Source organism: Rhea americana, unplaced genomic scaffold (genome assembly GCF_003343005.1).
Source record: "Rhea americana isolate MKP2758 unplaced genomic scaffold, rheAme1 scaffold_31, whole genome shotgun sequence".
In the NCBI taxonomy this organism is placed as follows: Eukaryota; Metazoa; Chordata; class Aves; order Rheiformes; family Rheidae; genus Rhea; species Rhea americana.
In genome coordinates this window covers 4,336,879-4,359,808 of record NW_028186435.1, presented here as the reverse complement: position 1 = coordinate 4,359,808, position 22,930 = coordinate 4,336,879, and the positions used below count along the sequence as shown (strand labels likewise).

Here is a 22,930-nt window from a genome sequence, read left to right as displayed (position 1 = left end):
AAAAAAAAAAAAACCACACACACAAAATGAAGTTATAGATGATTCTGTAACTGAACAAACAAACCTCCTGCAAATAACTGGGAAAGAAAGGCAGGAGAGAAAAGAAGGTGATATTAAAAAATCCTCACACCTCTGGATGAAAGGAGGGAAGTTGTCCAGAGGAGAAGGCCCTGTACTTGCAGCCACATATGCTCACCTGTGGATGTTTGGAATACTCGCCATGTTCATAATGCCATAGTTCATCATCACCAGGACAAAAAGATGTATGGAATACCTTGAAGACAACAAAGTGAATATTTAAGAAACTTCTAAGCAAGCTGGAGCGGCTGAGGAAATATTTTTCCACACAAATGACACAAATGCTACATCATAGGAGAGTATCACTAACCATGGATTATCACAATGACATTTTTATAGCATGAACATTCAACATACATTAACACTTACTGACCAGATGCTGTCAATGTGTTTGAGTCAGAGAAAGAGCAGTCTTGCTCAAAGTGTATGGAACCAATTCTTGTCTACTTGGTGATTAAATACTCACCACCCAAAGCAGAAGACAGCAAAGTATATTCCAAAGAGGGTGGCAAATGCGTGGCGAACAGCAGAACTGGCATGACTGGGACCCAAGTAAATACGAAACCAAAAAGCAGCCAAAAGGGCAAACAGTTGACAGGCTACAAAATTGATCTGTAAAAGAAAAGAAAACAAAACAAAACAATGTGATTCTTTGGCAGGGTAGGGGGGAATATTTTTGTTCTCAGAACAATAAAGAGTAGAGCCAACAAAGGTGGGGGGAAGTAATGGAAATTAATCTTTTCTTCTTTCTTGCAAGTCTCACTTGTGAGCCAGTGCTAACTTCTGTTGGCTAGCAGAAGAGATTAGACAAGCATGTGGCCACCTGAGACCTCAGACAGGAGCGAGAGCTGGCCCCAGCTCCCAGAGTGGCGGGGGGGGGTCTGCATGGCTCTCACCTGCCCTGCAGAGAAGGCACCATAAGGCAGGTGCCCAAGGAGGACAAGTTGCCTCTGGCTTGAAGTTACTCCTACCAGACACAAGGACAAGCAGAGGCTTCAGTGTCCTCAGAGCAAAACCCATATCGAATTGCCTTTTTCCAGTTACCTACTCTCTGAAAGCCTCAGCAAAAATCCCTGAATTCAGAGGAACGGCAGAGCTCTGGAGCTACCTCCAGCAGAGCAGGACAGCACTAGGATCCCACAGCTGTGAGCCCAGCCCAGGCCTTAGGCAGCTGATCACTCACTTAATTCAGCTGCAATCTATTTTCTTTTCTTTTCTTTTTTTTTTTTCCTTTTAATTTGCTCTGAGGCCTCTAGCTGGAAGTCATCACAGACCGAGCAAAACTCTATTTAGAGTGAAACATTTAAGCAATCACTTGGATTAGAGGATTATCCAAAGCTATCTGTTCAGCACAAGATGATATATTGCACTCGGAAATCCTCCGACACATTCGCTGTCTAGAGATTGTTGGATCCAACCAAACTTATTGTCARAAACATTTACAATGTTTTTAATAAGACACCACAGCCACAAATTGCTTTAATTCTGGTGGACTATATCCAACCTAGTGCTGTTCAGGCAAATGCTTCTATTAGAGATTTCTTAGCTGCATTGTTGCAGCTCTTTTATTTCTATGATGCAGGAATGCAATTATTTACGCATGTAAATATGCTGGATTTTAGTTCATCRTGTCAGGAACAGTATCTTCTGTTTCTTGCTCTTGTAAACTACCAGCATTTATAAAGTGAAGCAGAACTATACACAAAAGTAAATAATTAGGAATTTCCCACCTTGACACTACTTTAAGTCTTATTTGTATAACACAATTTCTTTTATCAGTGCAAAGACTTGAGGAAAGATTTTTAAAAGGAGGAGAGCAAAACTGCACCAGTTTTATAAAAATCAGAAGCTATAGCACAAATCCCAAACTGTCACTTGGCCTACTACAATACAGTTATTTTCAAAATACTAGCTCCCCTCTCTCCCCCTGCTTCCCATAGCCAAACTTACTGCAAAAAATGTCTGAGGAGAGCATTTCCCCTGCAAGGCTGTTCTGACTGTATCCTTTTTATGGAAGTGATGAAGACTGATGGATGCACCAAAACAACTATTCAGCAAACCTATATCCACCTCAACCTGCTCCCACTTACAGTTATATTGGTATACACAGTGAAGCTCAGCTTCATGGCATGCTGAAGCCCTCAGATCCAGTATAGAGAGAGAGTGAAAGAGCAAACAGTCCAAGAAGCCCATGTGGATGACTGTTTAAAAGACAATACCCTATTCTGTGCAGTATTATTCACAGAAGCTTTACATCAGTTAAAAAAAAAAAAAAGCAATCGTTCTTTTTTTTCTTTTCTTTTCTTTTTCTTTTTTTTTTTTTAGATTGAATGTACAATAACTGGATGAAAGTGAGATGTTAACCATGTTGGGACTTCACGGGTATAYACACACAGTAAAATGAGAGTGTAAGATCCTACATCAGATGCTCAGAATAGTATTTATATAGCCAGGACAGGTAACCAGAGCAGCAGAAAGCAAGCAGCAGAGACTAGCACAGCATACAACACCAGAGCAGCCKTGTGTACGTACTCAGTGGCTAGTCAATACTATCCCTTCCACAAGGCATTTGTTACCTGGGCTACCTGGATTAAAGAAAAGTAGCACATCAGCCACACATCTTCATTCTGTTGTGCAAATTAGCTGAGACAATTTCTTCCACATGCTGCTTTTGCAGGAACTGGGGTAAATCCTTATATCAGGATAAAAAGTCCACCCTAGCCTTACATTCCATTCTGCTTTCAACTTTTCCAGATTGCTTCTGCAAAGAAGCCATACATCACAGATCTAATTTATTCAGCAAGCAATAATCTGAAACTTCTAGTTTCCACTTACCCTTTTTGTACTGATATAAGGGAGAAAGTAGCTTGCAGAGTAACAGTCAYAACACACCATTAAAAGTTACAGATCTGATTCAAAACCTCAAGATCAATTTTCCTTTTTGGGAACCGTAAGTGACAAGTGAAAGTGTCAAAGGGGCACAAATGTACATCAGGATTCTCGCATGCCCTTTGACATTGCACAATCACAACAGCATTAAAGAAGTGAGAAGGCTGCACTCAATGCACTGCTCGGAAGATCGGCTCCCTGATGAAAATAAATAAATAACTAAATGCAGTCCGAAATGCAGAAAGAGAAGACTTCCACTCACCGGCTGACAAGATTCGTGCTGGTTTTCCCTTCTCACCTGCATCAACCAAAGCTCCTCTGCAATTCTCCATCTCCCTTTCCCCTATGCCCATGTTTGGCTGCACTACCCATAAATACAACACTACTCTTAAATACAACGTGCTGTTTGTTTTATTTTGTCTATCACTAGGGTTTGTTGATTTTTAGAACTATAGTCTTGTGGATTGTCTCCCACAAAATACCTACCTCCCAGGCYTTGCCTTGTGACACCTTCTCCTTGAACAGTACAAAATAGGATGTCAAATATGAATGTTCTGGCTCTAGCTTTTTAAACCTCATAAGGTAGAAGCACAGCACCAAGCCCTGTTTTCTTTTTCTTTTTTTTTTTCCTATAATGTTACTGGAGAAAATAACAGCATGTATAGGAAGTGTATTTACAAACACTGTATTTACTAACATATGAACATTACAAACACCACAATTGGTTATAAAGGATACATCAGCAGTGGTGTTGGGAAAGGGACACCAACTAATAAGAAAAATAGGCAGACAATTACTGACAAAACCTTCCTGTCATCTACTAAGCATTTGGTACCTGTTGCAAAAAAAAATAGCATAAACTTCACTGCTTCTTTTATCTATCCACCGCTAAAACCAAGTGCAACAAGAAGAATTCTGATTTCCATGGTGTTCAGTCTGAAGATCAGATTTGGCTGTACAGAGCTCAATGCAAAGTCTAGCATATAGCTTACCATAAAACCAGCTTTCAGAGGTGTTGAGTAATTACAGAAAAATATTTATTTCCGAAGAATATCAATCCCTTACGAGCCTAACTGAGCCAAGTTGAAAGCTTAAATAAACCAGGCACAAATCTTTTCTTAACCTCAAATTGTCACAAACAAAGAGAGGGAAGTTGTTTCTTTCTTTCTTTCTTTTTTCTCTCTTCTTCCCCTCCCTCCCCCCCCAAGCTGGACCGCAATGCAACTCAAGTATCAGACACCAGTAAAACTGAGGGACTCCCCTGCTAGTGCTATTAAAGCTTATTCTGCCTGGAAGGCAGAATTCTGTATTTCAGTCTGAGCACTCATTTTGGTACCTGCCCAGATTTGGTCTATCCTCTACAGAATGATAGAGGGATGCGAGTGTTTTTTGTTTGACTATCACCTCTCTTCCTCCACTCATATGCAACATTGTAAACGTACGTATTCATTCACACACACGCTGCTCACTTCACAGTGACTGTACGGCATTCCATTTAAGGGGAATTTCGCTTTTTACCATAYGTATTTGAGGTACTTAGGTAAACGGATCCCTAAAATTTCAAGAAATGTTGTGCTGAATCATAAGATCAAGTTACGGTCACACTCTCCTCCCTTTCCCTTCGCTAAGAGGAAAGGGTTCACATTATTCTCTTTTGGTTATTTCCACTGTTGCTAAAAACACTTTGTAAACAGTAATTTGAGGACTTTTGAACTTTGATGAATAGTGTCCTCATAAAAATAGCATGGAAAATGAAAATAAATGATCCAAAAATTAACTTTTTTCATTCTGACCCACCACGATTTAAGTAATTTCTAACTTACGTTTTTGCTAGTCATATCCATACAGTGTTGCCTTTGAACTTTTATTCCACATGAAGTTTCAACTTCGCCAGCAGTAGAGACATACCTTTACTTCTTACACAGCCATTTTCTTCCATGCTCTAACAAGAAAGATGTAATAAAATCAGGAATCACAGCACACGATCTGTTGCCAAAACAAAGGTTGGAAAGATACTATCTTCCTTTCATTTTCCATGATTAAACTCTGGAGGTCAGAGAGCCAAGCTCATCACAGTGCCCCGCACGGGCACCCCTAAGACTCCCGTCTGGGTCACAGCCGGGGGAAGGCAGCCTCGCAACGCAGAAGTGAGGTATCTGCCTTTCTGGAGCCAGAGAAAACCTGGAATCGCTCCAGCCCCACTGGAYTGACTGTTACTGTTGCCTGGCTAAAGAAGTCCTCAATATCTGATAGTCCCGGCTTTAAAAAGCCAGACGGATCCAGAGCATCTAAATGTAAGGTGTGAATGAAGAAGAAAAACTAAACCTTAGTTCCTTCCTCTATCCATTCAAACTCTGTAGTAGGAATAATTCAAAGTGATATTTAGCCTGCAAATCTGAGTTTTATACAAAGGTAGTAATCAGGTCAAACCAGCTGACCAAGCATCTATCACACTGACCTAAGAATAACCAAACAATGGTTTCGAGATTCTCCTACACTTTTAATGCTAAAATCAAACTCATGGGAGAAACGAGCCCACTGTCAGTAACAGAATGGGATCAGTTATCACCTTTTCTTTTGGGGACAAACTAGCTCCATGTTTAGGTGAAGAAGGTAGCAATTTGTCAAATTCCTGTAACAGGAAAGCCTTGGATCATACCTCTAGAAGGAGACAGATAAATGTGTTTTGTGGTAGCCTTGGAAAATGATTGTGAAAAAAACACAAAAGCCTTAAAAGGAGAAGATGGAAAATATTTTTTTAACTAGAAGTTCTTGGAATGGGAAACAGAAATTTTAGAAGGAGGTGTCTCTGTCTTTGCACCCTTTCACTAAATCACTACAAATACTCTTGGTTACGGCTTTCCATAGGTCACAGTAGCCTACTGATCACCCACTTCAGGAAGTTTCATCCCACTCATCCCACGATCACACCATCTGCAAATCTCCCTATTTAAAGGAGTGGTAATAGGCATCTGAAGGCTAGCAGATCACACCCTAAGCAGAGACAACAAGCAAGTTCAAGTAAGTAGTCTGTTATTTTAGTGCTTTTAACATTTTCCCCATAGTTAAGTATCAGGAAGAAATATCTTGCATTCTACTCTGACCACAAAAATACTTTGCTTCTCCTTTACCACTTTTTTCCTCCCTTATACTTGCAGAAAAACCGATCTCACTTTCCAAAAATCTAGGAGGATATACCAAACTGACCACACAGTTCTCTCCAAACTCTAAATGGCAATTAAGTCTGTTAGCCAAAACAGACAGTACCTCTGCAAGCAAAATTCCTATTAATTTGAGCTACTTCTTATTCACTATGAAAATGGATATGATAAATTCACATTGATAACTTGTCACTTATTTGATGATGAGGTACACATGTCCTCCACGATACACAGCCCTTGGACTAAAGCAGGCATGTTGCACATTTGTTCATCTTTTTAGGTGGAGATACTGCTGCATCTCAGCACAGTCAGGGTGCCAGAATATTCCTAGTTAGCATTCAGGTCCATGCCTGCTTCAACAGGTAGTGGATGATGTGAATTGTCCTCAGATTATATAAATCACAGAAGACACCTCTACTTTTATTTCAGGCTTTGTGCTTACCAGCCAAATCAGAGAGGAAAGCCTGAAATTTCCATTTCGTATGCCAAGCAAGGAGAGTGTGCAAATAGCAGTGCTTTCAGTGTGCCTTGGTGGTAGGCATGAAATCCTAGCACATGGGCAAGATACTCGGTTCTATCTGCTAATGAGCCACTGGTCCTTTGTACAGGAGACTGTTACCAGGTTTTCAATCTGTAAACTGAAAAAGTACTCTATTCACTAACTAACTTAACACAGATCACCAAACAGCTGTTGTCAGCGCTCAGAAAAGCATAAGGAACCATATTAACAGAAATTAGTAACAGCAAGTCCTTCTCACGTCAAACCATTCTGAAAGGGAGACCCCAGAATAAAATACTCCCCCTAGCCACAGATCAGCCCCATCTTACAGGATTATGTCTTCTTTTTGCACAGCATATGCCAGAATTGCAGAAGCGTAATAACTATTTAAAAGAGTTCTTCTGCACAAGTAATCATAGACACCTAGCAAACAAGCATGTTTAAGTTCATCTTGCTAGAGACATTTCTGCTTTGATGCTGAAAAATAGACCTGCTGCCCTGACAGCATTTCGCAACATCCAGATTGTGAAAACTGAAATGGGTGTGTTAAGAATAAGAGATGGAGTATTCTTTAATCAGATCATCTCAAGGATATCTGGTACTGGAATTCTGCAAAATATTTTGATCTCCTAGACTATTTTTATGATCCCTAAGGACAAATATTCTCTGCAGAGATAGTTAACTCTGTCCAGGGAGGTGACATATATTCTAAAAAGTAGGGAGATCATCACAGAAATCATGGAAAGTTTCCCACTGTTAGCAGAATTTTGACTTAGGCTTTTATAAAAGAAATGAATAGTTGTAACATCATCTGTGTAGCTTCCCTTATAGCCCATAGTGATATCTCTTTGCACAGAACTCACTCACCAAGAATCAGCACAAATAGGTATTTGAGAATAAATCAGAATACACTGCAACTCGCAAAATGTTGTATTTTCTGTTTACATGGAGACACTGCGAATTGCCAACAGTATGGATCAGATAGGAGACAAATTCACTCAAATTAGGGAAATAGTGATACAATTACTGAAAAACTAAATCTCTCCCATCATTATATTGAAACAACTCATTTCTCTGAATTTGCGTTTTAGGAGTCCTATGGAAGATTTTGAAGAAGCATATGCAAAGGTTTGAACACAGAACTCTTGAGAAATACCCTCATGAGAAAAGAGTATACACAATTACTTTAAGATTGTTATTGTCTTAAGATTATTATTCTCAGAAACAGCACTAAGTTCTCACAGCCATGGCTTTGTTAGTTGCTGCTGTATTCTGAATACAGAGATGGTAACGCAGAATTTGCCAAACTGACAGTACTTTGGCCTGCTGTGTTGTTTTCCTGGGTAAATTCTGCTGTTTCTCTTCTTACAGAGTCAAATATCCTTCCATGATTTAGACTATAAACTTGAAACAGATGTTCTTTCTGGATTACTTCTATGAAGCCACTAGCAGAATAATCACCATCAGGACACATAAATATAGCTGTAGAACAGATTAAATCCTAAGTCATCAGAAATTTAAAAAGGAAAACATTTAAGTAAAAAGCAAGCTTGAGAAGTCAATTCTACAACATAACGCTAAGTTACACACCCATACCTTTGATGGTTGATAAATTTAACACAGGGACCTGATCCAAATACAGCTTTAGTTTGCTGTCAACTCCTACACTGAACTGTAACTACTCTGTATGTTGAACAGATGTTTAAGTAGTGATCGTTTATGAGCAATGATGTTCTGCCACTTCCCCTAACTCAGTAATTACTGTTCTCCCAATGAGAGAGCAATGCCAAAGTGCAGCATGATGAAATTTCTTTGTACCCAGGATAGCTAGTAGTAAATACTACCTATAAAAGAAGCAGGAGTAAAATCAAACAAGTTGGAGCCTTCAATCACTCAGGATTTTTTTTTAAACAGAATACACTTCAACTGTTACGAGAGCTGCCTCATTTCTCCAGACTGTACAGCAGTGAAGTAACACAGTAATTACAGCCCCTTCCAYCCAAAGACTGCTTCGGAAAGAAAAACTTCACATACCTCTGTGCAGCTACTGTATCTCACACTAGAATATGGCCACAGTCAGCAGGTCAAGATATGGAGGATATTTTAATAAGAAAAGGAAGAGCAGAGCAAAATGTAGTTATCCAAACAGGAATTTTGACAGCAAGAAGAACCAGGACTATCACTCCTGCTTTTATAAAACAAATCCATTGGATGTCAGAAGTCACTGGGATCTTGAACTTACTTCTCTCTGGAAAGATGGCATCTTTTCTCTCCTAGGCTCCTCGCTTAAGCATCAGATCCATACAGATGCCAAGGGAACGTATCTATTTTACCAGCACATTTTTACATCGCTCCAGCTCTTCTGGAAGGGTCCATTCCGAGACCTGATCTAAGTGTATTAAAGTTAGGAGAGAGCCGCTGAAGAAGAAATGCGCAGAAACAAGGAGAACAACAACKCTAGCAGAGTAAAACACACCAAAGCAGGTGCCTGCAAAGCCTCTTCTGAAAGTCCCTGGCACCCCAGCAATCCCCCAAGGCCAGGACACCACCACAGCATTGTTCCCCTTGGCTTCACCAGCTGCACTGCTCAGGCGCACACCTGGAGCCTCAATTTTCACAGCTATCACATCGTGCCGTTAAATACACTCACCCTTTTCCCAGAAAYTAATTCCTGGATAACAGCTGTTGCTCCCAAATGTTTTTTTGGTAGATGATAAATGCTCCCAAGCYCAAGTAGTTATCTTCATGGGACATCTCCAAAGACTCATCTAGCCCCTGCYCCTCCAGCACTACCACTTCATCTGCTACAGGCACCAGGCTGCAACAGAAAGGAAGCATGGCTCCATGTGCTGCAACAGGTTGGATCAGATAACRTCTAGCTCCAGTTTCCAAGCCTCAAGTGCTACCTGCTCTGGAGATTAAACCCTGCTTTCTAATTTAGTATTCTTTAGTAAATAACCCAAGAGTAACAGTGCTAGGAGTAGCACTCCTACACAGGTCAACACAGACCTTTTTGCCAGATTAAAGGTGTATTTTTTAAAAACTTAGAATACAGCACAGCAAAACAAGCAAYTTTTCATTAAGTAATACAGACATAAGTATATATTTGATTAATTAAAACATGAAGAAAGAACATAATACACACAATTATATGTATGCTCAGCCATTCTGCAGCTACAATGTAAATTATATTCCCCAAATACCAGTGGGAGTTGCAGGCATGTAAGAATGGTAGGATCCTTAAAGCAATGTTTCTAAAGCTACAATTCAAAAACATGCTTAACTTTCAGGCCAGATGAAATCCCAATGACTGCAAATATCCACCAATTTAAAAATAAAACCATAAGCTCTAAGTGCAATCCTTCACTAGAATGGGAACTGGTAAGTCTAAAATAACTTGCCTCATTATTCTTGTTGCAATGTCTATGTAATTCTATTTTCATTTCCTTTTCTATAGAAAAATGGTTAGTGGTCTTTAAAAATACACACCAATACAAACAGAGCAGTTTTGTTCACTATTATCCCTACGATAGCACCCAGTGAAGAAATAAACATCAATAGAGAAAAGAAAGTGACAACTTTACGAGTTACTATAAACCAAAAGAAAGTTGTTCTCATACACACACTGTGGAAACTGTCACCACTGTGTTAAATTTAAGCACATCATCCTTGAAATAAAGTGGCTTGATCAAAGACTAAATCTTTCAGACACGGCAATGGCAATATATAAGAATTTATTGGGTCCTTCCACATCTAAAACCTGGAACATCAGGCATTAAATACTAAAACCATGCTCTGAGTGCAAGGGCACTGAAAAATTAGTTTATTAGGACATACTTTAAAACTGTGCAAAAGGGCTTTGCTCCAAAAAGGGGTAGAATTTATCTATCCAAACAACGATGTTGATATCCGAGTTAGTCCATCTAAATTCTTTTCATCATCATCACTGGGGAAAAAAAAAAAAGGCAATTTGAGGCTGCAATTCAGCAAATCCTAAGAAATATGTCAGAAACTGTTTTTTCTACTGACTACAAAAAAATCTAGATAGATAAGCTTAGGTGTAGAAATATATAGTACAGACTTATGAAAATAAAAAGGATGTACTACAGGCATTAACAGAAGGAAAAAGAAAACTTCACACTATGAAAAAGGACTTCCATTTAGATGTAAGAGGTGAAATTTTTATGGTGCTCTGCTTTTTAGTTTACCACTTAAAGACACCTAAAAATGGCATAATATTTCACAAGAAGGTATTCTGCAATAAAACAAGCCTGCTTCAAGTGCTTGAAATAGAAGAGAAAAAACTGGAGTGCCAATCAGGATGCATTTCTGAAAAAAATTACTAGCATCTATAGTGCAAGAATTGTAGGTTAACAACGTTTCTATCTAATAGGTGTAGTCAAACACAGTTTCCTGCTTCTACAAGCAGAAGGTATTGCAAACCTCAGTTCTTCCTGTCCTCTGTTTAAGTAGTTTTACATCTCCAAAACAGCCAGTAACAGTACTAACAGAGGAAGAGGAGAACTTTCTGAAACACTGAGGAAAATGTTTTCAGCTGAGCTTAAAAATTACTTCATGGTCCATGGCTACACACAGGTGAAGAGCTACGTTCTTCTGCCCATGTTGCTACCTAGCAAGTTATGGGACGCTGCAGGTTGCCACTGTGCCTTTCCATCTCCACAGGGCACAGCACTTGCCAAAAGAGGTACTGCTACCTTTCTACATGAATTCTTTTTCATAGGGAAAAGAGGATACACACAGGTTTCGAGAAGCCACCAGTAAGGGCCAGGGAAAATCTGCTGTGAAGCTCAGCTCTACACGCACAAGAAGGTAATGAATTTTCTGCCTTCCTTCAGTGCCACTGCCTACGGGTTCCCTTCTCCTCCACCTCCTTCAGGCCAGGCAGATTATAGAGCTAAATCAACTGCAAATCAACCCTTTTATTTGTAGGGTTAATTTTCAGCCAGAAAAACGTGTGCAGCTGCACAATTGATATTTTTTCACAAGCAAGAAAACAGGAACATGAGGCCAGGGGAAGGAACKCAAGCAGAAACCGCCTTTTGCAGTAGTACCCACAGTTAGAGCCATTTATTTGGCTGTGGAGTCACACGTCCAGTTCATACTTGGGCAATTATCCTTGCAAACATAGCAGTTAGTGACTCGCTTTCTTTGTTTCTATAAACAATGAAAACTTTACATTCTGCAGTTGCCTGCAGCCCTTGCGTCTGCAGGCAAGTAAATTTTTTCAGCGAGAGCTTTTTTCCTTGCTTGTTTAGCCCTTTCCAAATAGTTATCCGAGCATGCTTTGTTATTCAAGCACAACTATCTTTGTTTCATGCATCTGCTATAGTGGTGACGGYGTAAAATTAGCAAGCCTCAATAACTGCCAACGTCGGACATTTGCTTTCACAATCATAAAATTCTGCTCTTCCCTTATGTTGTACAGTTTACCAGTAAAATTATTGCCCCACGGTATTTAATATATGTTTGTCTAACCTTCATTCATGTGGGCTGCAGCCTGAGTTTTTAACTCCTGCAGCTCTGCAGCAGGAAGAGAAGCCACCAAGAAAACGTGTACAGCCACGATATCCGGTCGTGGCTTTTTTCTCTCCCTACTTCTGCTTAGAAGTGCAGCGTGCTCAGACACCACAATCATGTATTTTGGATCTTGAACCATGCAAGATGACTGGAAYGAAGCCAGCTGTTCGGTCATGCCAGTATTACCAGCACCTTACACCTACAGCAAATATCTTTGGAAGCTGAACTTCAGAGCATGTCTAATTTTAGGTGCTCGACTCCCAACACGGTTGAAAGCAAGCGACTTGGAGATCGCAAGTCCTCGGGACTTCCTGTAAATCAACCATCTCCACTGACAGTGGATTTAGATACCTGGAAATCACTAGTATCTTTCTGAAAACATATGCCCTGAATGAACTCCAGAGGTTGACTACCTCCTCCCACCCCCTCCCMAAAAAAGGGTTTCCTAGTTCTCAAACTTAGCAACCAAAACAAAACAAAAACTAACAGGAAAACACATAGCATCAGCAAGAGTCACGTGGGTGAATCAGCATAAAGAAAAGTAAAGTTAAGAAAAAAAGAAATAAGAAACTTACATTTTACTAAATTTAAGGGGGAGGGGAAACTTTCTTTTTATTGCCTTGCTTCATTTTAAAAAGCGCTGCCTGCTTTGTATCTCCCAATACAGTTCCATACTTCTATCTGTAGTGTGACAGAAATTCAGACACCAACACTGAAATTTTCCAAAGATAACTGCTGTATCAGGAAAGAAAACATACACGCACGCACACACTCTTGTATTACTTAGCCACAGTATTTTATTTTCCTCTGGGAGTATTTTTGCCATGTCACCAGTCAGCAATAGCCAAACTTTAATTGCTTTCCTTCCCAAAGGACAGTGATCATTAGGTAATAGGAAAAAACCTCAATTTTTCCTCTTTAACGGTTCAGAAGAAAAAAAGCCCTTACATTTTAGAATTATTATTAAAGTGATGTATCTACTATCCAGAGAGAGACAACTTATGATTTAAGAAAAAAAGCACAGCAACCACAAACCCCAAACTAGCTTTCCTCAAAACACACTATGAACACGAACACAGCTAGGGAAAAGAAACTCAGAAATACCTGCGGTATTGCTTCGAGGACAGCACGCAGATCACGAAACACCCAAATGAAGCGTTGAAGATGCACAGCATGAGCCGAACGCAGAGGAAACGCTCAGCGTAYGGATGAAGTCACCAGTTAAAAAAGCAGGTCAGGCACGCAAGGTGACAACCAAGAGGAGAACACACGACAAAGCGGGTAAGGCGCCAGTTATTTTATATATAATAATACTAATAGAAGGACTGTCGTAGCTTGGGCTCCTCACAGGTGGGACGCCGGGCAGGTGAGCCCTCTCGGAGGTTGACTGATCTTGCGCGCAGAGACGCGCCGCTTCCCGTCGCGTCACCCTGCGGAAAAGCCCCAGTGACAAACCCCGCGGGGAGCCGAGCCGTGCGACGGGCTGGCCGACGGACCTGCTCGCCCACCAGGAGGTGGGACCACGCGTGGGACCACTGGAGGTGACCGGGACCCCCGTGCCCGGGGTGACGTGTGACCACCAGCGGTCTCCTCGGCAGGCCCCGGAGCAGGCAAAGGAGCACGTACTTCCAAAGCCTTCCCTTTTGAGCAAATAAGTGTTATATTCTGGATAGTCGTAGTTTTTTGGATAAAAATCCAACTCCCCRCTAGCTCTGGCCAAGTCCGTGGCCTTCACAGCATCCTGTTGAAATGAGCTCCGCAGTCCAGTTACAGACTGCATGAAAAAACGGCTTCATTTGGGTCACTCTCGAATCTGCAGCCTTTCAACATTATCACATTTTTCTCTTCACCTGGAGAAACGCTGGGGGATGGAAGGAAGAAGTCCTAGATCCACTCACCTGCATACTTTCACCATGATCACCACTGATCTTAACAGTCACATTGTTAAAGCAAACAGCCAGGTCCCTCATTTTGCTTTTACATGTTTAAGGAATGAAGTCTACCCTGTGCTTTTTCTATTTATCTTGTTTGCATTTTCATTCTGGTTTCATGGCAAAGAGGAACAGCATCATAGTCATCATTAACTTGTGCAACAACAGGACAGAAACATACTTATGTCCTCTTTTTCCTGATTCTAATCTTGATTWTATTTCTTGTTTAGTATTAGTAGAACCTCTCTAAAACCTCCCTTTTCCCAAACTTCTGACCCCATTTTTTTTCTCTTCACTCACACTCTTGCAATCAGGAAYGAGTGCCCTAGCAGAGAAGTAACATTAAAGGTAACACTAAAATAAAGACACATTTTCCTGAATAAAACATAAACAAATGTTTCCTCTCTTAGGAGTCTATCATATTTCACAACATATCAGAGCAACATACCTACAYTTTCAACATACTGGTATAAAATATACAAAAAAACAAACTGATGTAGTGTTATTGTTGCTGTGGCGACTCCAGACCACAGTCCAGACCTCAAGAGAATTAGTATGAACACATACACACAAAGGCATAAACAACCATGGGTGCTTAGCAGTGCCTGCAACTCACTGAGGATGTAACACACTGCTGCCAAAAAATGAATTTAAGTCAAAGCCTTTTATTTCCAAATCACTGTATCCAAATCATTTGCCTACACTTGTTTTTCCTCATCCTCAGAACAGCATAATTCGCAAAACCTTCTCAGAAATACCGCAGCATAAAAAGTATAAATGTCATTTGGAGAAACAATAACTTACAATAGAGAAAAAACAGTGCTAGGGAGTGAACAAAGCAATTCTAAGAATACCTCTTTCTCAAACAGATGAATCATTGATCTACAAGTTGGAATTTGCTGGTGTAGATACCTACTGCAAACCTTAAGAGTCAGTGATTTGAAACTGCCCTCTCTGTGTGCRCATGAAAGATAAACAGAGTCAATACTATACTATTCTTCAACACCCCCTTGAACTGATAGCAGGAAAAAACTTACTTTCACCAGCTTTTAATGCCATTTAACTCAGATATAAGAGTTAATAATTAAATCTTTTCTACACAACTGTACTTTAAAAAGTTTAACACCCCCCCATACACAGCAGTATGAAAAGAAGCATGAAAGTTATTCTAGAAATGTTGGGGGTGTGGGTCCTCAAATATCTTGCGTCAGATCATTCTGCCTTCCCCATTCCTGCCCTTATCTACATACCCCTCCAAACTACATTCCAGCAAGAAACCAAAAGTGAGGAGATTGCTCAAGTCCAATCAGAGCTTTTGTCACAAGACCAGGGCATGTTGAAGGAGCAAATGATCATCCTTTGCACAAAAGCCACCAGCTGAAGTTTCTTTCTGGGCCTGAAATAAATTTTTGGGGCCATTTCATAGGACTGCTGTATTTTCGTCCAGGACTTTCCAGGCAGATACATGCACTCAGGTGTATTTGTCCTTGGATAGGTCATCTAGGTAGCTTACATATGCCCAGAAAGGATCCCACCCACCATAGTTCCGCTGCAGAGTTTATCCACATGAGGACGCGCACAGTGGACATATGCAGCAYTCCTGCTATCCAGCAACCCAGTCATCCGGAAACCCCAGTTACAATGTTCAGAGCCCTCAGACCTCACCTGGACAAGACATCTAGAAAGAGGCAGATTATTTCTGTAGAAGTCAAAGATGAAGAACTGTTCTAATATTTTCTATCTGCAGCATAGTGACAGCCACATAGTGACAGGTTGATGGACTAACTCTCATTCTTGTTGGAGAAAAGACTGCCATTTCTGCTCTTCAAAAAAAAAAAAAAAAATAGTGATAGAAATTTTCCAAGATGGTAAAACTCTCTAGTTAATATCTGAGTTTGGTTTAAAAATGATATTTAATTTAGATTTTTACTAAAATGGAATGACTGAGAGCAAACTATTTGGAGATTTTCAGAATTTTCAACTTGATTGATTCAAAAACACAGAATTTTTGTTCACTCACATTGTTGAGTTTGTTTGTATGTTTTTAAACCTGATTCAGAATAGAAATTTTCCTCTTGTGAGGAAAGCCTGAAACATGGTAAAAAATGTCTTCTCATCCAGTTCCAGTAAGGATGCAACATATTTTAAGTARCTACAAAATGAAATGTTTTTAAAAAACATTTATGTTAGAGACTACTGTCTGTGCTTTTTTGTGCTTTGGTGCTCACCAAATTCTGCAAAGCTGTTTAAAGGGCCTAAAGCCAGGAAAAAAAGAAAATGATGAAAACGAACAGATTAAGATGGTAAAAAGGGACGATGATCAAATCACACCTTGCTCTGCRGGGGGAAGCAACCAAAGGTCATTTTTCTGAAAGTGCAGCTCTCCTTGTTTGCAGAGCCACAACCGAGTGACCAAGCCGAACACCCGATACAGTGAGGGCTGGATTCCACATCCCAAAAGTAACCGAACAAGCCTGACCAGCTCTGAAGAAAGCACTAAACGAATGTCAGAGATTTCGGCTATGTCTAGCAAGTAGCGTAGACTGGTAAAATGGATCTGCAGAGCAAAACAGCTTGTGCCGAGGACCCCAGATGCACATTATACCTGGTCTGGAGGGTGTCWGTTCAGCTCTACGCTGGTGCTGTAGCCTGGACGCCTAYCAGCAGCGCAGTAGTGCGGGCTCCYGGAGTGCATCCTTGGGCTTAGTGTCGTCTGAAAGCCACTCCAGGCAGCCGCTCTGGGGCCACTTCACRCGTGAAGCAGAGCACACTACGTGGGGGCAATCAGGGGTTCATTCCCAAAGCACACTCCTAATCCGAACCACAGGTTAATGTAAACACCGCCACCGACAGCAAAGGGCAAGGGCAATCTATGCACCAGGCTGTCGTCGTAAGAGCAAGCCTGACTTTCTAGAAGCCCTCCCTAAATACTCTCACTAGACTACCCGAGCATCCAGGAGACTTGAGGTTTGGTACCCTCMTGGTTCCCTGGAAATACTTGGTCATGTTGTACAGCATCCACCAAAGGGGTGGGTTTCGCTCCAAAGAGAAACACGGCCTGTTGATACCAGACCTTTAAGTCGATTTTGTCCAGCTTCAGACAAGTACAGAAGGTTGGATTCACCTCTGTGCTGAYGCCAAGCCCAGTGCAACAGCCTTCCCTGCCCAGGAGTTACCAACATCATCTGCAGTTTGACACATCAACCTTGAGAGCTGCCCATTCACACAAGCTGTACCAGGAGGTGAGGAGCAGCCAGGGTGCTATGAGCTGTGCCAGGCTGGCTAACATGTAGGAAGTCCTAAGCATCAGGGTCTCCCCTGCAAGCACAGAGCCAGCAGTGTGCTCGCTACCTTGACCCCTATTCTGGAGCCTGAGRTTCTTCATCACAACTTCATAAATAGCTGCAGCGCACCACTAAATCAGTCCCAGCATGATTAATGTGCAGAGAAGGTTTCAGGAAATTTTATGCAGAACTAAGTTTTATCTTTCCAGATCTCGTTTAACACAAATGAGGAGGAAAGTGCATAAAATGGGGAAAATTGCAAGCAGCTGATTCCAGTTGCATTTTTGTCCCTTGCCAAATGAAAAACTTACTAGGACAGACTTTGTTTTCAAGGAACGAAAGGATGTGGAAATATTTACATGCACAGTATCAAGACATCAGCAATGAAGTCCAAGACTGCAAAGCCCAACGGAGAGAACACTTGAAAAAGGCAGCACATATTTCCAACACAGAGGAAAAATACGTACTATTGCAATTGTTATCATTAACTGATCTGAACAGAAAGACATACTTTGGACACAGTCTTATTATCTGGAAGGTACTACACCTCCATTTCAGGACTGTTTCAATAACACGCAGGACCTTAGCCGCTGTACAAGCAGGTGAGGTAAGTTAGAAGAGTTACAGCCTTTGCTGCAAATGCAGAGAAGAGCTGTGCAGCCCGCGAACACTGTGAACTGTGCCCGGCTCGCAGGGCACCCATATAGTCAGGGACCCACAGCAGGACGAGCAAGACTATGCCTCAATGCTTGGTTCTATAAATAAAGTACTATGCCCTCTAYGGCATTAGGGTAAGAAGCTAGTGCTTCCCTTTAATGACAATAAATTGGMAAATGCTGGACACACAAAATCAGAAAGCACCAAAGTTGAGTTATTTTTGGCAATCTAAATAMTACCACTTTTTAAATGTGCATTACAATGCTGCTTTCAAATTCCATTTTTGCTTACTGTTTCTCAAATAACTAAGAGTTGCACAGCTTTATTTTTTCCAGTTAAGGGTGTGTCAGGCAGGGAGGCAATAAACCTGAGAATATTGCTGCACTGAAAATAAAAGCATTTAATTTTCAATTACAGAATGACTGGCATTAGGGAATCAAAGCACAGCACAGTTCATAGCAAACATGAACAGTTGTTTCTGTTGCCTCAGAGTTACTTTMTTCAGGTTAAAATCAGGTATTAACCCTGCTCAGGTCTTCACTGAAACTTTTATTTTCAGTTATCTTGCCCTGATCTCTAAAAATTATGTTTGTTCTTCAGCACTACATCTTCTAACACCTCTACTTAAGACCATTAAGGGAGCCTTAAAGTTCCTAGCCTAAGTCTGTTGAGTTCCTACAAAGCTAAATTTTTTACTTGTCTTTTCAGGCCCCCAAAAATGGACTAGCAAAGTTATGCAAAGAGGCTTGGAACTAACAAATCTGCTGACTAGCCAGAAAGAGTAGAATCAAAACCAAAGTCAGAGAGCAAAACAGTTAACTGAAAAATATGATGCTTAATACAAGGACTGATTGATTTGGGGACCAGAATTTGTATTCATTTTTGTAAAAGGAAGAAAAGTGTATCTCTCTTTTTCTTTCTTTCTTTTTTTTTTTAACCAGTTCATCAGGATGATGTGGGAGAGAGCTATTCAAACTCGAGGAATGGGGGAAGTGCCTCCAATACCTCAGCTATTCTGAGACCCACATATTTGCCCTACAGTTCCCCCCTACAGAGTGAGCGTTTGATTTAACTGTTGCCGAGACATAAACATGCAGATCAGCTCCAGAGAAAGAATTAAAATGAAATATAAGGTGTGCAATAACCAGCCAAGGCATCCAAAATTAAATTTAAATGTACTTTTTTTCCCCCCTTTTGGGGCACGACAGCATGCTTCATCAATAAAAACACCAAAGTTGAAGCTCTCTGATGTAAATATGAGAAAACAACATTTTTTGTGAGACAGTCCTTGAAACGATAACGTATTTCCTTGAAAGTCAGCAAGCTTGGTACTGTAGGTCTGGGTATAGCCTGTTAAAATGTAAAGTTTGTCATAGGGCAGTTGAAAACTTGCATTTGGGGAGGTACTTTCAAGGCTTTAGCTAACCTGGAATATCAAGTGTGCTGTGCAACAGAATAACCTTGAGAAGTAAAACTTTTTCTATCAAAAATCTTAACTCTTTGAATTCGAAAAACTTTTAGAGATGCCTAGAGCTTAGGAAGGCATGATTAAAACTCAATATGCATTAATGATGCCCTTAAAAATACCTTTAACATACCTTTAAATAGCATATTTATTTCTTCACTGTATTTACACACACATGCATTTTCTTTACAGAAATTACACTATTAGAAGTTTAATCTTTAACTTAACATTTCTTACATATTTATTCTAGAGAACAATGTCCCAAAATCAGTTATTTGGGGCATGCATAACAAAAACACATATTTTACCAATTGTTACGGCAAGTGTACTGGAGGGACGATATCCCAGAATCAGTGATTTGGGCATATATGACAAGAATGAAAAAAAAACACCTCCTTTTCCAAATACTGCTGGAGATATGTCATTGACCTAGCCAGATATTTTTAGAACACAAGTCAGCTAAACTTCAAAGTCTGCTTTTCTGGGATATGAGGATAAATTGAATACAAATAGTCTTTTCATCCTCTTTTGAGCTCATTAATCTTGTTACTGAATATAGCCCTTCTTAATAAAAAGTAATATTTCAAGGTTAAATTCAAAAATAAGTCATCCATGATTTATATTTATATATATTATTTATGCAAAGAGATGCAAATTCACACTGAGACGTGGTGATTATTTTAGCGTGTAAAACAGAAAACATCGCTATTCTCTCGTGTTAATACACTGTCTAGTAAAYAAAATGTGAACAGTGTGCCAATTGCACAGCGTAGCTAGGAGTTACACCCACTGGARCTCTGCACTCTTTTTAAACCCAAGTCGTAATTTTTAAAATGAAGAAAACAACCCGTGTGAAAAATGACATTTCCCTATCCATCGATGCTTCCTACAGTTCCTACAGCTTATTATGGGACAAGCATTTTTCATCTACCGTTGCTGCAGCTTCGCCCCCGCCTGCTGCGGAGGTTTAGGTGTCCACGGCCAAGAGGCCGAGCACGGCAACCCCGGCACGAAGCGACAAAGCAAAGACCACGTCCTCCGATCCAGCCGAGCCGGGGCTGGGAGAGCCCCCGAGCGGGGCCGGGACAGACCCGCGTAGAGCAAACTCGTGCGGTTTGGGGGGTTTACGTCGCTCAGCACAGAGGACCGAGCGGGCTTCGTTCTTCTCCTCCGACAAAAGCCTCCTCCCATCCTAACGAAGCAGGCGACCAGCCCCACCCGGCAAACAAGCCCCCCACGTAGCGCAAAGGTTGGAAACGTTTCGGTTTTGTTTCCGCGAGTGTTAGCGTTACGGGTCAGAGTCAAAACTCGTGTCGCCCGAGCGGACAGCGGTGGCACGTCGCTCGCACGCAACTTTCTAGGCGTCTCCTCGTCTGAGGGAGCAGCAGTCCCGGGCGCTGGGCACAGCCCAGCTCACTGCAGTGGCAAAGGGGCGACGCGGTTTTCAACAACAACATTAAAAGCTCACAGGGACAATTAAGTAGGCTCCTGGGAGGGGAGAAAAAAAAAAAGTGATTTTCTGGTGAAGAAAACTGCATTTCAACCTGCAAATCCAGGCAGCTTTTCTGAATTCCCGGGTAAGACCTCCAGCAAGCCAGAAGACCTCACCTCGTGGCACTTCCCAGACCCCAGCAAGGTGCCAGCAGGGCGGGCACGCACCCTCCAGCTACCGCCGTGCACCCGGCTCGCAACCCGCACGGGCGCCCGCCGTCGGCAGCTGGGAGACGGGGCCCTGGCACAGACCGCAGCTCGTAACCCCACGCGGGCAAGGGCCCTCGGGCCCGGAGCAGCGAGGCGAGAGCTTCTCCTCCCCTACAGACAACATTGTCTTTGCGGCACCTTGACTGAATGGAAGGATAAATTTCTGAAAACTTGGGGAAAAAAAGAACAAAAACATCATTTGCCAGGTATTCACCGATTGCTGACCCAGTCGGCCTAGCACTGTATATATGCTATGCTGCTGCAAACCAGCTGGAGCAGCAAACACTTGCTGTTCCTTTAGTGTTTCTGTCCCTATCAATCTTAGGCACAGAATAACTCAGAAAAGGAAACCAGCACCATTCAAGCCCCTTCTCCTAAATTAAAATATTASTTTATAGGCGATAATAAGCCCTGATTCTCTGAGGATCTGAGTGCTGAGTAAGTATGTCCTTACTACGTTAAATCATCTGGCAAGATTCCCCAAAAATGCAAAACTGGGCACAAAAAGCTGCCTTCTATTGAAAAGGGGAATTACCAGCTAAAATCAGAGTGCTTGTGTGCGGGAGCTGAATCTTTCTRCACTTAATGACACCCTTCTTACTCAACTTTAAAAATAAACAACAATAAAAAATGACACATAGTGCCAGCTACTCTGCAAACAGCAGAAACATCAGTCTCAACCTTGTGCTGACTTTTATGGCCAACGTCTCTGCTGCCGTAGTTTCTCAGAGCAGAGCGCAGCTTCCTAGCAGTTTGGAAGAGACTTTTCAGCACCAGCTTCCAGACCTGACTTCCTTGTCGCTGAATGAATGCAGGGACAGCAGGTGCACACACGCTTTAGACACAACAGAAGGATGGGGAAAAGAAAGGGGTAAAAAAGCAACATTTTCTCTCTCAGGTTAACTAGGAGCATCTAAAAGATTAGACAACAACATCCCCAAAAATGCTCTACACTTAAGCTTTTTGTACAACCTTGCTCTCCCATAAGACGCCTTTCTTTTAAGTGTGCCTGCGTGCTTTACATATCTCTGTACACGCTCCCTGCATTTCCAGCGGGCTCTTGTGCTGTGCTGAAAGAGACCTCTGTGCCTCCCTTCTGCAAACCCGTAAGAGCACAGCCTGAATTAAACGATTTCCCGTAAGACAGATGCACGAGTCCCCTCGCGCATTACGTATTCCAAAGCAGCTGAAGCCACTGAACTACTCAGGCACTGCAAACTTTCTCACAGTTAGTGCAACGCTGTGCCTTGCAGCATCACTAGCAGGAGCGAATTCTGCTACGAGCACCAGAGCAGCCAGGAAAAACACAGGACTTTGAGCAAAACAAGCAGCAGCTGTCGCGCGAAAGCAGCAGTGCGCGGACCCAAATTTAATCCCAGCCCTCGTGGGCACCGTGCTCGCCCGTCACCGAAACCTGCGCCCGCGGAGGCCCCCTCTGGGTTGGGGGGGGGGGAGGGGGCTCTCCCCGCGCGTTGCCGGCGGGGGCCTGCACGGGCGGCAGCGCCTGAGCGCGCCGGGCGCTCGCGTCTGCCAGAAAACGCTGCCGGCGGCACCGCGCCCGCCTGTCACGGGAAGCAGCGCGGCGGGGCGCGCCCGCGCGCGCGCTCGCGGACAGCGGCCGCGGCGTCCCTACCTGGTCCAGCGGGATGCCCAGCAGGGCGCTGAGCGGGTGCAGCAGGGTGGAGCCCGTGGTGCGGTGCGGGGCGCCGGGCGCCTCTGCCATGCTG

At 42.1% G+C, this 22,930-nt stretch overlaps 1 protein-coding gene across 1 annotated transcript in view; it reads right to left on the bottom strand.

Annotated features, from left to right (window-relative positions):
• The window catches only part of MBOAT1 (membrane bound glycerophospholipid O-acyltransferase 1), a 57,075-nt gene extending 34,149 nt beyond the window's left edge, over window positions 1-22,926 (bottom strand). Inside the window, exons 1-3 of the mRNA XM_085310034.1 lie at window positions 22,837-22,926; window positions 545-690; window positions 197-274 (exon numbers count right to left, since the gene is read on the bottom strand). Coding sequence (XP_085166160.1) covers window positions 197-274; window positions 545-690; window positions 22,837-22,926 — 314 coding nt within the window. The remainder of the gene's footprint in view (window positions 1-196; window positions 275-544; window positions 691-22,836) is intronic.
• Window positions 22,927-22,930: the final 4 nt, after the last annotated feature.